Source organism: Ascaphus truei, chromosome 8 (assembly GCF_040206685.1).
Source record: "Ascaphus truei isolate aAscTru1 chromosome 8, aAscTru1.hap1, whole genome shotgun sequence".
Lineage (NCBI taxonomy): Eukaryota > Metazoa > Chordata > Amphibia > Anura > Ascaphidae > Ascaphus > Ascaphus truei.
In genome coordinates this window covers 15775893-15790285 of record NC_134490.1, presented here as the reverse complement: position 1 = coordinate 15790285, position 14393 = coordinate 15775893, and the positions used below count along the sequence as shown (strand labels likewise).

The following is a 14393-nucleotide window of genomic DNA, read 5'->3' as shown; positions in this document are numbered from 1 at the left end:
ACCTGACCTGTTGGTGGCTCTTGAGGACTGGAGTGGCCCACCCCTGCTCAATCAATGGCTTAGTCATTATGACTGGGTGGGTTTAAAAAATTCCCGTGCACCCCTAGCCAGAAGGCCCGGGTGTGAAGATGAGTGCGGAAAATCATAGTTGGTTCATTAAAATGTGTCCATGCTGGGAACTGTTCTGTGCACCGGTCGTGCTACTGCTCCAGGGCTTTCTTTCCCTCCTGTTCAGCTCTCCACAGTTGGCGCCCAAATAAGTCCCCCAAACCCCCCCCCTCCCCCCCCGGGTACACCAGCCAGCAGTGCATGGGGAAATAAATAAATCTCTGGCTTTCAGTTTCACTTCTGGGCCAGGCGACCAAGTGTGTTTCCCTGCCCATTCTAGCCCTCCCACAGGCAGAGATGATATTACACTTGATCTTAGCCAAAAGGCGGAGAAGCGGCCCCAATATATAACATGGTCCCCTATAATCTTATGCCTGCCGTATTACACAGCTTTTTCAACACAGCCTGGGTTAAAGAAGTGCATATTCAGTAAACCAAAACAAAAATGTCACATATGGGTATATTCGCATGTGCCTTTCCCCATTATCCCTTAGCATACAGTACAATGCTTCCAATGCAGTCAGGGATTCAGGGTAATGACATGCAAATGTATACTCACAGTGTGTCAGTCTTTGCTTCTTGTAACCCATTGTTAACCCATAGAAATTCAGCTATCTCAGATATTTAGACAATGACGGCAGGTTTAAAGCAGAAATCTACACTACTTTGTTGGCCCGTCCCAAACAGAAGTGCATTTTTGTATTTTTTCAAGATGGCTACCAAACAGCTTCCTGTCATAGGACACTATTTCTGAATGGTTCAATGGCAGTTTCCTTTCCGAAGCATATTTGCCCCACCCACAGATTCCTTGAGATAGAAAAACATTTGAGGGGGAACTAGAAAAATATATGTACTGTAAGTCCAATGTCATTTGCCTAAAGTAAAACCTCCAGGACCCTCCAAAGAATGTAGTCTTGAAACAGAAAACATTCATGTAAAGTATCTGAAGTTAATGGACCTACTGTATTACTGTTAACTGCAGCCAGGAGGAACTTCTCTGTGTGCAATATTGTGGCACAAGGACTATAACTGCCCCCTTATGTGCGAGTGTATATTAATGTAAACCAGACCCTCCAACATGTGTGGGTATACAATAAGTATCACTGTGGTTCCTCTACTCGTGTCAGACAGAGCTACGTCCAAGCAATCCCTATGGAAGTCCCATAAGCTATGCAGCTTACCACATGCAAAAAATGTTCTGTACAATAAGTACAGCTGGTCTTACAGGACCAAAAACCTGCTACATAGGTACAGTTGGAGGGTATGGTAAATTGTAAGTAGCAAAGTAATATTTTGCTGGGTTATTAAATATCCATGACTGCACCTTTAAGGCATATGGGTTCAGTACTAGAATTTCAAATAAAGGCACATAGTTATGGTCTAAACTTTCCACTGCCAGAAGTATCTGAAAATACCTTCATCCCGTCCTGGCAAACGCCAGTGAACACAGCACTATGACATTCTAAAAGTTGTTTATTTTGTATGTAAATGTATACTATTTATAGTAGAATTATGTATTTTCTCTCCAAGATACAGTGAGTCATGAAGTAGTACACAAATGTATATGTTAATCACAAACAATAATTAAGATAATACCATGAGTCACCGTGATGTTTATATTTTCAGTCAAAGAAACCGAGATGAAAAATGGAAAAAGCAAAGAATTTACTAAATGGTTGAAAAAAGGTAAAAGCAATGAGGTGAACTGTGTACAACTCAGAAACCCACGCCCCCATTTAATATACTGCATAGCTGTATTCCTTGTCCTGGAGCAGATTTCAGTCCCATATTTGAGTAGCGCTGAACTCATCTCTGGCACCTGGAAACAGCTTCACAGCACATTGAATATAGGCCCATACTGTATAAATCATGTAAATTGTGACTGGGTGCACATTAAACATTCTTCTTCCCCTGTAGCATTAGCAAAAGTAGCTTGTTAGTTCAATTCCTAATTTGATTGAGTTCTTTGTGCGGAGATGTGACATCCTATACATGTGAAAGGCTTAGAGCAAGGGTGTCAAACTCAGTCCTCAAGGGCCACCAACAGGTAAGGTTTTATGGATATCCCTGCGTCAGCACAGGTAGCTCAATGAGTAGCAGAGACCCCCGGGGTTGAAATAGAGATATCCATACAACCCGGCCTGTTGGTGGCCCTTGAGGACTGAGTTTGACACCAGTACAGACTCTATTCTCACAAACACACATCAAAAAGTCTTTTTTTTCTATGATGTTGGAAACTTTGCAAAACTCTTTGTCATTGGCATGTAGTTGCAAATGATTCTTGGTACAGCATGAAGTTACTGTATGTATGTTATGCAATCAGTCGTAAATACAAATATAGGATACGTATCTGTCTATAATCTGAGTTCTATAATGGCCCTAATTCTATATGCGCCAAACCAGTCACTTCGTCATATATAGAATTACCCCTTGGTATCATTGGGTAAATATGGCCCCTTGTCTTGTTTCCAGTCCTACATAATTTAGAGACGCATAGAAAATAACACTGGTGTCAACACCGTTTAAGAAAATAATTGCCAAAAAATAAAAGTGGTAGTTTTAAAAATAGAGATCAGGTTACAAAGCTAGCACACCTGTCTGCACGTCAGCAACCTAACCGTGGCATTGTGGCAAACCTAAAGTTCCTTTCTGTGCACAGAGCTGCATGACTCTGTTATGACTGATATCAATCATGCGAATTGAGTAGGAGATGTTAGAATTGTGACATGCAACGTGGATCAATGGTGCCATGGTCTTCTCTAAAGCAATAATAAGTCTAAATAATAAATAGGGCGTTGAGAGGGGAAATTCTCTGAGTTCTCAGTGAAGGGTGTAGAGGCAGGCACTGGAAAAGGCAACACTCAAGTGGATCAGGGGATAATGAGGGAGAAAAAACCACAGGCATAACAGTAGAAAAGCCAGCCGAAGAGAAACCCCCCTTCTTGTGGATGGCTTGGAAGTGAGTATATCTTCCAAATGTATTGCAGAGGACTAGCATGAAGAAGAGGAGAATTATAGGACTTAGATGGGACCTAGGTGTGTGTCGCATTTTAGGTGAAATGGGGCAGTCCCACTGAGCACACGAAGTAAATCATTAACAAACATGAATTTCCTTAAACACACGTAACCCGTATTTAATAGAAAAGGTAGAATGTATTATTTCCGTGGTAATTACGTTGGGGTTTCTTTTCACTGGGGGCTATAGATTGTTTGTGCTCAACACGTAACGACATAATTTTGTAATTTTGGGGATAAAAATAAACAAAATACTGCAAAAATTCCAACAATTGGTATTAATAAAACAAAATCACAGTGACAGCCACGGGATTTCACAAATATTGTTTAGGCAAAAAGATGTTTTCAAAATAGAAAAGTAGTAACATTGTTACATAGTAACATCGTAAAATCGTTACATAGTTACATAGTTGATGAGGTTGAAAAATGACATATATCAAGTGAACCTATGCTAAATTTAGAGGACAGATACGTATCCTATATTTGTATTTACGACTGATTGCATAACATACATACAGTAACTTCATGCTGTACCAAGAATCATTTGCAACTACATGCCAATGACAAAGAGTTTTGCAAAGTTTCCAACATCATAGAAAAAAAAGACTTTTTGATGTGTGTTTGTGAGAATAGAGTCTGTACTCTGTGCTGAACCAGTTTTTTTTTGTGGCTATTTTCTTGTCTATTTTAGTATCTGGGTATTTCTATAAAAACAGGGGGGGGGGGGGATGGGAAGCTTGCTCTGTCTATTTGCTTTACTTACCCAAAGAGATGGACTGCAGGACCATCAAGGAGAAGAAGAGATCTCTAGAAAAACAGTGCTGCTTCATCATTCCTAAAAACAAAGAGTACAATATTTGAGCATAGTCTGAAGGCCGGAAAAGGTCGGGTATGACCACTTTGTAATGTCACTTCGATAAAGGTCACAGATAGGATTCTGAAGCATCATATTATATAATGATATTTCACCCCTTTGAAGACATTACATACATATTTTACTTTATTTCCCTGCAATGGCATTTACATGTCACTTCAGTTTGTTCTGTTAGTGACATGCATCCATGGTATTCCCACCTGTATGCAAGGCTAAAAGTAACACACTTAGGGGTCTAGTCACTGTGTATTAGCGCAAAGCCATGTACTTTCATGCACTGCACCATTTTTTGCTCACTGTTGCATGAAACATACCTTTATTTGAGGTGACCTAACCCCTGTAAGCAAATAAACAAGCAACCCCCTATAGCAGGGGTGGGCCACTCCAGTCCTCAAGAGCCACCAACAGGTCAGGTGCGCAGGATATCTCTGCTTCAGCACAGGTGACTCAATCAGTGGCTCAGTCTTTGACTGAGCCACCTGTGCTGAAGCAGGGATATCGTGCACACCTGACCTGTTGGTGGCCCTTGAGGATAGAGTTGGCCACCCCTGCTCTATAGCTATAGTTTCCTCTTCATGCTTACAGCAGCTGCAATACAAAAACAAACTCCTGATGGTTACTAATCTATGTTTACCTAAGCACCTCCACTTACTCCACCCATTCCTACAGTAGTTGCCTTAACTACCATTAGCAGCAGCAGCAGTTTCTTAACCTTGATGATGATCATTTATGATGTATTTAAGTTTCCATTTCTCACACACTTGAAGTCCCAAAAGGATGCTCACTTCTAAAAGTTGCAGTCCCTCCGAGAGACACAATGTTCCAGTAGCCGTGGCAACTATTTTTATATCATTTTTTTTTTTTTTAAAGTCATGGATACTTGGGGTTAGCCGTAAAATCCGGCCTGCTAACGTGACATGACCTAATTAGGTAACGGACGTTAGTTTTCCTTCATTTAACGGGTATCCGCAAAGCAAAATGCAAAAACAACTGTCGTTAGCGATCTCATTAGCATATGCTTAGCACCATTTGAGGTTAGCAAGGCCGTGCTTCAAATAAAATGGCGTTAACCATGTCTTACCCAAAGACTGTGTTACGGTGATGAGGTCCCTGAATAATTGTTTAATTAGAGGTTTTTTTAAAAAGAGAATACGGGAGAGGAAAGGAACCTGGTAAATAGCAATACAGTATTTAAATCAAATCTAACTCTGGTCTTGCACTAATCCAGATTCTGTATCAGGCTCAGTCAACCACTGAGCCACCTGTGCTGAAGCAGGGATATCCTTAACACCAAACCTGTTGGTGGCCCTAGAGGACTGGAGTTGGCCATTCCTGTTCTAAACAGACAAAGCCCCATCTCTCTTCCCTCCTCACCTTTATTGGTATAAAAGGGTGGGCAGAAGGTTGAGTAAACACTTTTGACAATTACCCCCATTCACTCCGAGGCGTAGATGAAATGATCCTTCCTTTTAATTTCCAAAGAAACAAAAGCTGACACGAGTTTGCACGAGTGCGATTACATGTTTAAGGAGGACTGGTGCACTTTTAACTGGGTATCACAATGATGTCATTGTTTTGTTTTTTACCGCAAGATAATAGGTATTGCACTTTTAAGCAAACCCATTACAATATATATATATAGATGAACAGCGCCTGTATTTTTTAAAGAAACAGTAAAAACCTGTATGCCAGCATCCCCAGAACACAAGCACTGACAACGCACCCAATTCTCCCAACAGCCTCACGGCTCAGGACTGCCTTTAAAAATATATATTTCCAGTACTTAAAGCTGCAGTTCAGTCTTTTTTTTTTTAATTTATTTTTTTGCTTCAATAGTTTCATGTGGGCAATCTCTAATTACCTAAAGAACTGCATAGCTGCCGGTCAATTCGTTCTCCGTCTATTGATCGGCAAAGTTTGGCGACATCTTTAAATATGGGGAATGTAAATCGTTGCTAAAGGAACAAGCATGCTTGTTAAAATAGAAGACAAGAAAATTGGTCTTTCAAGTTGTTTTTTTTTAAAACAGAAAATGCTAAAAGTATTATTTCTTACTACAGAACTGATTTATTAAAAAAAAAAACACATGCAGGATATAGACTGAACTGCAGCTTTAAGGGGCTACAACACAGCATGAATGAGACTCAGGCTGTGGCCAGGCTGCAAGCGTGTGCGCTGGCGCTCGAGTGCCGTGACGTCATACGCTTTGCTTGGCCGTGCGATTCCTGGCCAGCTAGCTGCGCGCGTGTTGGGGGGGGGGGGGGGGCGCGGCCATGATGTCACGGAACTGGTTTGCCCCTCATTGGGCGAACCGCTCATGTGACGCGCCGGCGAGCTGCAGAAACACATTTATTTGTATCTGCAAGCAGCTGAGCGCCGTGCGCACATGCGCATGCTCACCACACACATTGTTGCAAAGTGCTTCATCGCGGTGAGCATGTGCGCTCAGCGTCACCCTGGCCGCAGCCTAAGAAATGAGTATTGGAATGAATGGTCAGTTAGATCATGTGCCCTTAGAGTCATACTGTATATATAAGTTTAGACAAGTTTTTGTCACTTTGTCACCAACCATAACTTATTTAAAATGTGTGTGTGTGTGTGTGTGTGTGTGTGAGACCTATATATATATATATATAGGTCTCACACACACACACACACATTTTAAATAAGTTATGGTTGGTGAAAAAGTGACAAAAACTTTCCACCATACAGCAAATACAAATATCACTTGTGAGCACATTCACATGTCACAGATAGGCTTTTCACCATTATCTTCTAGCATAAAGTGCTTCTACTGCAGCCAGGGATTCTGGGAAATTACATGCAAATGAGCACAGTGTCACCTTTTGGTTCAAATCCATTTTAACATGGACTCCTATAAGCTTATGCATACATTCTTTACATCTGATTAAGAGATCTGCAGTCTGTTAAGCTTACGCACATGACAACCTTATAAAATTGATATGTTGGTCTATTAAAAGGTATCACAGTTCACAAAGGTATCCTTAAAATAAGTACAGAAAACCATGAACAGTAAATAAAAAATTGAATCAATTAATAATATTGAAGCACTCTACAACTTATACAAATCCCACATACAATTTGTCTGAGCTTCTGAAATATCACATAATATATGTAGTACACTGTACTCATAATACAGCCTATGTATATCCTGGACTACTTACAGGACCTTTACTGTAAGTACATTTAGATGCGCAAGCTTGCCTTGGAGCACTGTCCAACTTCTACCCCTAAAGCAGAGCAAGCCAAGAACCCAGCTAGAGAAGGCAATTTCAGCCTTTAGATAGTCTATTGCAGGGGTGGCCAACTCCAGTTCTCAATGGCCACCAACAGATCAGGTTTTAAGGATATCCTTGCTTCAGCACAGGTGGGTCAATCAGTGGCTCAGTCATTGACTGATTGAGCCACCTGTGCTGAAGCAGTGATATCCTTAAAACCTGACCTGTTGGTGGCCATTGAGAACTGGAGTTGGCCGCCCCTGGTCTATTGGCTGGGTATGTTTTTTTTCCAGGGTGGATTCATCTGTAAAAGTTGCACGAGGCATGTAAGCAGGCTGTGGGGTGTTTTAATCAGTGCTGTACAGCAAATACAAAAACTTCGAGGAGTCACCCCCATGTATCACACATCCGTGTCAAATCAACTAAAAATCTATCTGCTTAAATTATTATTTAAGTGCAAAGTCATACGGCCATAGTGCCACAATGCAAGGCAAAAGCCAGATGTAGCCTTTCCATCCAAAATGTTGACACAATATATATGTATCTTTAAATAATATGTGTTACTTACAGAAAGATATGGGCATTCCCAACAGGAAAATAATCTCATTAAGTCCCTGTGACCTGCACAGATTTAAGTTTGATGTTTGTTCCACTGTGGAACATTTACAAGCTATAAATCCAAGAGATTTGACCTATTGAGTAGCCCCAAGGGTTCCCTTTTGCTCATCTAAAGCAGGAACGCTTCTACCAATTCCCTAAAAGTGTTTAGCAGGGAGAGAATAGAACTCCAGTAAGGTTCTTAACTCAATTACCAGCTCCCAGCAAGTGGATCACACACAACTGCAAAATGGTCCCCTACCGGGGTGCTAAAGTGTAGAAATCAAATGACTCCATTATAGAGACTATTTTGGTCCAAATTTGCCATTAGCCATAAGAGGCGCAGAACAACTGTAGGAAAAGATTTGTCTAACAGATTACCCATGAGAAAGCTGCATAAAAATTGGCATTGGCTTAGAATAGATGATAACAGTGTTAATTCCTCATCCTCTGGTAAATCGTGCCAATATAATGCTCAAAGGTTTACTCATCATGCTGTTACTCTTACCAATGATGGACCCTCATCATGTTTCTGGCATTAGAAAATTAAAAAATTGTCTCTGCCAGACAAGGCGTCCGAGAGCAAAAGGACTTTGTTATTATTATTATTTTTTAATTATTATTCAACCTTATTTTATTTATGTATTGATTTTGTGCTTATGCATTGGTGTTATATATGTATATATATCTACGCATTTATATTTTACTTATATAGATTCAAGCACATAGGCAGTCATTTATAGCATTAGCATAAAGGCATTGGAATATATAGAATTATAATACAAATAGCTTTCGATCTAATTACAACGCAATCTAATACAATTAAACCAGGGCTCCAAATGGTACTTTAATTCCTTCAATGCTGAGAAAAAGGCAAGCAATGCATTACATAGCAAGTGTTTAATGCACGTTAACCAATGAAGTGGTTAAGGACTACATGAAAGTGGGATGCCTTCTTAAAAAAAAACCTCCTTCTGGACATACTGTAGATGGCTTACAATGCCTCTCTCACATCTTCCTCAATAAAACTTTCTTGATGTAATACTTTTGTTGCAAAAGGGGTATGCAACACAATACTTTACAATGTGTTGCAGGTTCTTCTGGATGTGAAAGGATGAAGTCATTTGATACTAAAAGGGGTAACATTGTCCCACTGTAACAGTTGTTTGTGAACCCTAAGCTAGCCAGTGGACCAAAGAAACAACCTTCAAATACCACCAATGGACACAAAGCCCCCTCATATTGTATCATGGTTATTACAATCATGAGCACAGGATGCTGAATCTTGTATTGTATTCAATAGATTCAGTGAGGCTGCTGTGCTCTTTTGATTGAGGTCACCTCTGAAGCCCAGGGATTCCTATCCCGTTAAATAAAGCTTTATTGATTGATTGTACAAATAACACAAAGGCTAGATAGCACATCAAGTCACATCACATTATACCATGGGATTCCATTTATATGTATGTTGAAATTCTGATTCATATTAGAGGATATTGTACATTATTTGAGGAGATGTTGCTTATATAACGCATGCTGTCACAAGACCTTTCAACAATAGTCTCTGTGTCTGCCACACTTCTCTCGTATCTTCATAGAGATGTTGGACATCTCTCATTCTTACCGCTTCTCTGGTTTGTAGGACTCTGGATTACCACTGGTAATGACTGCGAGGACTTTCATATTGAGGCAAGAGGAGATGATGGAAGTGGATTTTGCATAAGCAATCTGCCCATTTTTTATACCCACTATTAATAAAACGTACTCCTTATCTGAACAGCACACATTTTTATACAGTGTCTGTCAAATAAAGTATGAATTTGTTTTTAATAAATACAATTATTTAAAAATGTGAGTCAATGAAACAGGTACAAGCACTAGAAATGAACTAATTGCATTTAAAAGTAGCTATAGGTAGTAAGGTTTCCCTGTCCTTAGGAGCTTACAGTCTACTTCTTATGATGTAGGACAGTGGTCCGTAAACTTTGGGAGCTGCGCCCCCCTGCCTACTCCCCCAGTGCTCGCAGCCCCCTTACCTTTGTGCTGACGTCAAATTATGCCGTGGGGTCATGTGACATCACATCACATGACTCTGTGCTGTCATTTGATGCCGCGTTGCCATGGGGACTCGTCACCTTGCGCGATCCCCCGGCATTTAATTTGAATGCCTAGGGGAGGCACGCGGAGCCTCTTTTACCGCCGTGCCCCCCCCCAAAAAAAAGCCCCCCAGTTTGCGCACCCCTGATGTAGGACATATGGGGCCATCAAGTATAAGAGTGTAGAGTGAACACATTTAAGGTTCACTACTTCTGTAAATTGAATTGTGTTGCCTTTCCCTGCATCGCCCAATACTGCAGTATGCTCACATTCAGAGTATGAGTGAGTAAAGACACTGACTCTGTAAACAATGGCACCGAGTTTGAATTAGGAGGGACCTGGTTCAATTCCTGGTGTCAGCTCCTTGTCAGATTGAAAATGGCTATATGAAATAAAGTTATGTATAAATATGAAAACTGCTTTGGTGCTGTATGCATTTTTTTGAGGAATTACATTATAGGTTATTGCAGTAACAATGTCACACCAGGTGGGTGAATGCTGGTAACAAAAACACTCCGCAAACTGTAGGACACTAAGATTAGCGTCACACAGTATCAAGCACTGAAAGGTTACAGTTCCTTTTGCCACATTAAACAGCAGAAGTAAGCAGCAGTTTTCCAGGATTGTTGGCAAACTAAGCTAAATGCTAAACACTCCAGCTAATGTATGCATTTCTGTGCAGAGACAAACAGCACACGATGCCGTGCTAGGAAGGGTGCACTTAACTCCCTCTGAAAATTAACATGCTGCAGCATAAAACAAGAGTGCACATTTCAAATCCTCTAACATTCCTATACTTATATATTTATTGATATTATAATGGTATTATTGCAATCCTAAAATGTGATGTTAAGCAGCAGGGCTGTCGACGGGGGGGGGGGGGTGGAGTCTGGGGGACTCCAGAAAGGTGGACCCAACCTCCGCTATTGGCTACTTGGACGGGCTCTACCTAGCTACCAGGTAGGATACAGATCGGCCCTGCACCACCAGCTCCAGCTCAACAGTTAGAGTGGTGGAGAGAGCGAGTGGGAGAGTGAGAGAGTGAGAGGAGAGATTGAGAAGAGAGGGTGGGGGGAGGAGAGACAGAGGGGATAGAGGGAAAATGAGAGCAATAAGAGAATGAGTGGGAGGTAGAGAGGGATGAGAGATAGAGAGGGAAGGGAGAGAGGGAAGAGTGGGATGAGAGGGATGAGAGAGAGGGAAAAGAGGGACGGAGAGAGGGGTAGGGGCAGATTAAGAAAGCGAGAAAAAATGAAGAAGAAGGCAGTGAGAGAAAGGGAGAGAGGGGGGGGTGGACTTGCAGGGCCGACAGGGGACAAGCGGACCTTTTCCCAGGTCAACCAGTCCCGGGTAGAGACCCAAGTCCTGGGTCCCGGGAAAGCTGTCGGTGGCTCTGATAAGAAGCCTTAAATGTGTCACTTATCAAAATATGGCAGAATTGTTGGCACTCATGCCTTTTTTAAATTAAAAAGAGAAAAGTCTCTCAAAATGCAACAAAAACACAGTGGCAGGGGTCCAGAAATGTAACCTACAAAAGTAAACATTTTCCATGTTTAAGACCATTATTTCTGCAATGCATTATTGGCTTCTCTAGTGCTGAAAGGAGTTTGTAGTGATTGTGAACACATATTTAGATAGGCAATCTGCTGTTGAGAGTTTATTCTTATGTTTTATGGTCCACTTAGTATCATTATATTTCTAAGGTGTCATATATAGGTACCAGGGCAATTGCTATTCATGTACCGTCCATCATCATCATGTCATTCTTTACCCATTCCTGTCATCTTGTGGTATGCTTACATTTCACAATCCCTGGACCATGCTAGAAGATAAAATCAGAAAAATGCATTTTAATGTAATTTTCTTGATTGTGTACTAGCATCAGCTCACTCTTGACTTAGGGGTCACATATTGTTTACAATGCTAAGATGCATCTCAGAGCAAATGTGCTGGAAGCCTTCGCCAGTAAAGGTAATTGGATCTACGCACCAAGCTTAAGTCCTATCATCACTAGAGATGGGCGAAACTGTCAAAATTTGATTCCAGGAATTCCATCAAAATCCGTTCCGCACACGGATTTTATACTTGAAAATCCAGGCGGATTCATTCAAATTTGCCATTGAATGCAATCCAGACGCATTTCTTTACAATGCGGAAATGGATTCTTAAAAAGGAACAGAGAGGAGGAGGCGTGGCTACGGGTATGTGGATGGAAGTGTAGTGCAGCAGCTCCAATACCCACCGGCACAAATTAGCTAATAAAAGACATTCTCGGCGCAGTTACCCTAGTTTCAAGAATAGCACCACGAGTGTGAACCTCTGCGGAACAGTCACATATCACTTTTGAGGAATTATGGCCACAACAAGGCAGAAAAATAAACGAAAAACGGACGTGCGATCATACTTCACAGGGGGAAGCAAAGCAAGGCCAGAGGAGATCCCTGCAGGCACAGACTCAGACTCGGCACCAGAGATGGAGGGGACAGAACAGACAGGGATAATAAAGAAAGAAATTGCTTGGTTGCTAGTAGATTTAAAGTCGTTCTTCAGGGGGGAAGTGGAGAGTCTCCGCAAAGACATGCTACAGATCGGCACCCGCACGAGCGAGCTTGAAGAAAAAATGGAGGAAAGCTCCCGGGGCCATCGGGAAACAAATACACGGATGGGGGACCTGGAGCGCAGAGTAGCGGAGCTCGAGGACAGGCAAGAGGACAGCGAGAATCGCGACAGGCGCAATAACCTGCGCATACGGGGGATACCCGAGGAGATCCTAGATCCCGAGGCCCTGCTCAATAGATGGATGAGCAGCATATTGCCAGGCAAAACGGAGGCTGAGCTAACAATGGATCGCTGCCATCGCGCCCTGCGTTCGCGCCCAATGCCCAACAACCCTCCCCGGGACGTGATCCTCCGCCTGCACCATTACAGAACAAAGGAGGAGATCTGTAAGATTACACGGGCTATGCCGGCGGTAACCTATGAGGGAATCACCATGGCGATTTTCCAGGATCTCTCCCCTCTTACCCTGGCGAGGCGGAGGACGCTATTCCCCATCACAAGAGCCCTACGTGACGCAGACGTCCGCTGTCGCTGGGCTTTCCCTTTCGCCCTGGTGGTGATAAGAAACGGCCGCTCCCACACCATTAAACACCACTCAGAGGGGGCCGCATTCCTCAAAAAGCTGGGCATAACAGCTGCAACCACAGGCCCGGGGACCCCGGAGGCGCGTCCCCCGCGCCCGGCTGAATGGGAAAAAGTGCCCAAAACAGCGGAGCGGCGCAAAGACAGAGCGGATACAGACGCTTAGTAACATCATACAAGACACCGCAAATCACAGTTCAAGTTATATAAGTTCCATGTTAAGTTGCTAATTGTACCCCCACTGATGAATGCTGTTCTAAGGCCCACCTCGACCTCAGAAGGTGCCCAAGGAGACCAGAGGGAGTGAATACACCCACCTGCAACAAACCCCGCAATGGCGAAGAAAACCCCCCAAAATGGCGTTACTAGCCTTACCTGGCAAAGAAGGGGAGAAAGCGCGGCAAGTATCATGGCGGCGGCTGTTTTGGCGGGACAGACTGATGATCAGAGTGCGCCCGCCTCCGGCTACGACTGTCTCCGCCCTCGTCCGGCCCCCATCTGCCAACCCACTGCTGCGTCACTTGACAGGTGCCGGCGGCGCCGCGGAGTCCCGGATACCCGGCGGAGAGGCTGTCCCACCGGAAGTGCACACGAGTCGGGTCCCGGCTCTCAGCGCGGCAAGCATCATGGTGGCGGCTGTGTTGTCGAGGCAGTCTGGTAGGCAGAGTGCGCCCGCCCCCGGCTGCGACCGTCTCCGCCCTCGTCTGGCTCCCATCTGCCGACCCACTGCTGCGTCGCCCGACAGGTTCCGGCGGAGGGGCTGTCCCACCGGAAGTGCGTCACGGGCCGGGTCCCAGCTCCCCCCGGCGGAGGCACGCGAGCTCCACTGCCGGGGAGGGGTACGGCCGCCCAGTGGACACGGAGGGGAGTCAGCTAATCAGTGTGAAGGAGTGCCGGGCAGTAAAGGCTGTCACACCGGAGCAGCCCCAGAACAGAGTGGGAAGGGCGCGACAAGAGCGCGAGATACCCAGGAAGCAGGGGGGGGGGGAGGGGTGAAGGAGAGGGAGGCCTAGTACACAAGGCAGGAAGAGGGAATCTAGCGGCCACCTAGGCAGAAGGAGGAAGCAGGGGGGGCCACAAGCAGAATAGAAGGAGGTCCAGGGGTGCGGGGGGGGTTCGGCTCCGTGCGTCCCCAGACTTTACAATCAGGCCAGAGCACGGCAGTTAGGCTTAGATACTAATAGACACAACTAGACATGTAGGTTAAGGGATTTAAGGGTCGCCTGAAATCAGACCCAGTTGGGGGAGGAGGTGGCTGCGCGAGGATGTTTAGCAGTAGCCGGCGGGTGGTCGGGAGTCTGTCACCAACCCTGCCCGCAGGC

General features: G+C 43.8%; 1 protein-coding gene across 4 annotated transcripts in view; it reads right to left on the bottom strand.

Moving 5' to 3' along the window:
* The window catches only part of CDH23 (cadherin related 23), a 653830-nt gene that overhangs the window by 593197 nt on the left and 46240 nt on the right, over positions 1 to 14393 (bottom strand). For all 4 annotated transcript variants that reach the window (XM_075610599.1, XM_075610600.1, XM_075610601.1 and 1 more), the window contains exon 2: positions 3887 to 3958. In XM_075610599.1, the coding sequence (XP_075466714.1) occupies positions 3887 to 3956 (70 nt within the window). In that variant the 5' untranslated portion in view covers positions 3957 to 3958. The remainder of the gene's footprint in view (positions 1 to 3886; positions 3959 to 14393) is intronic.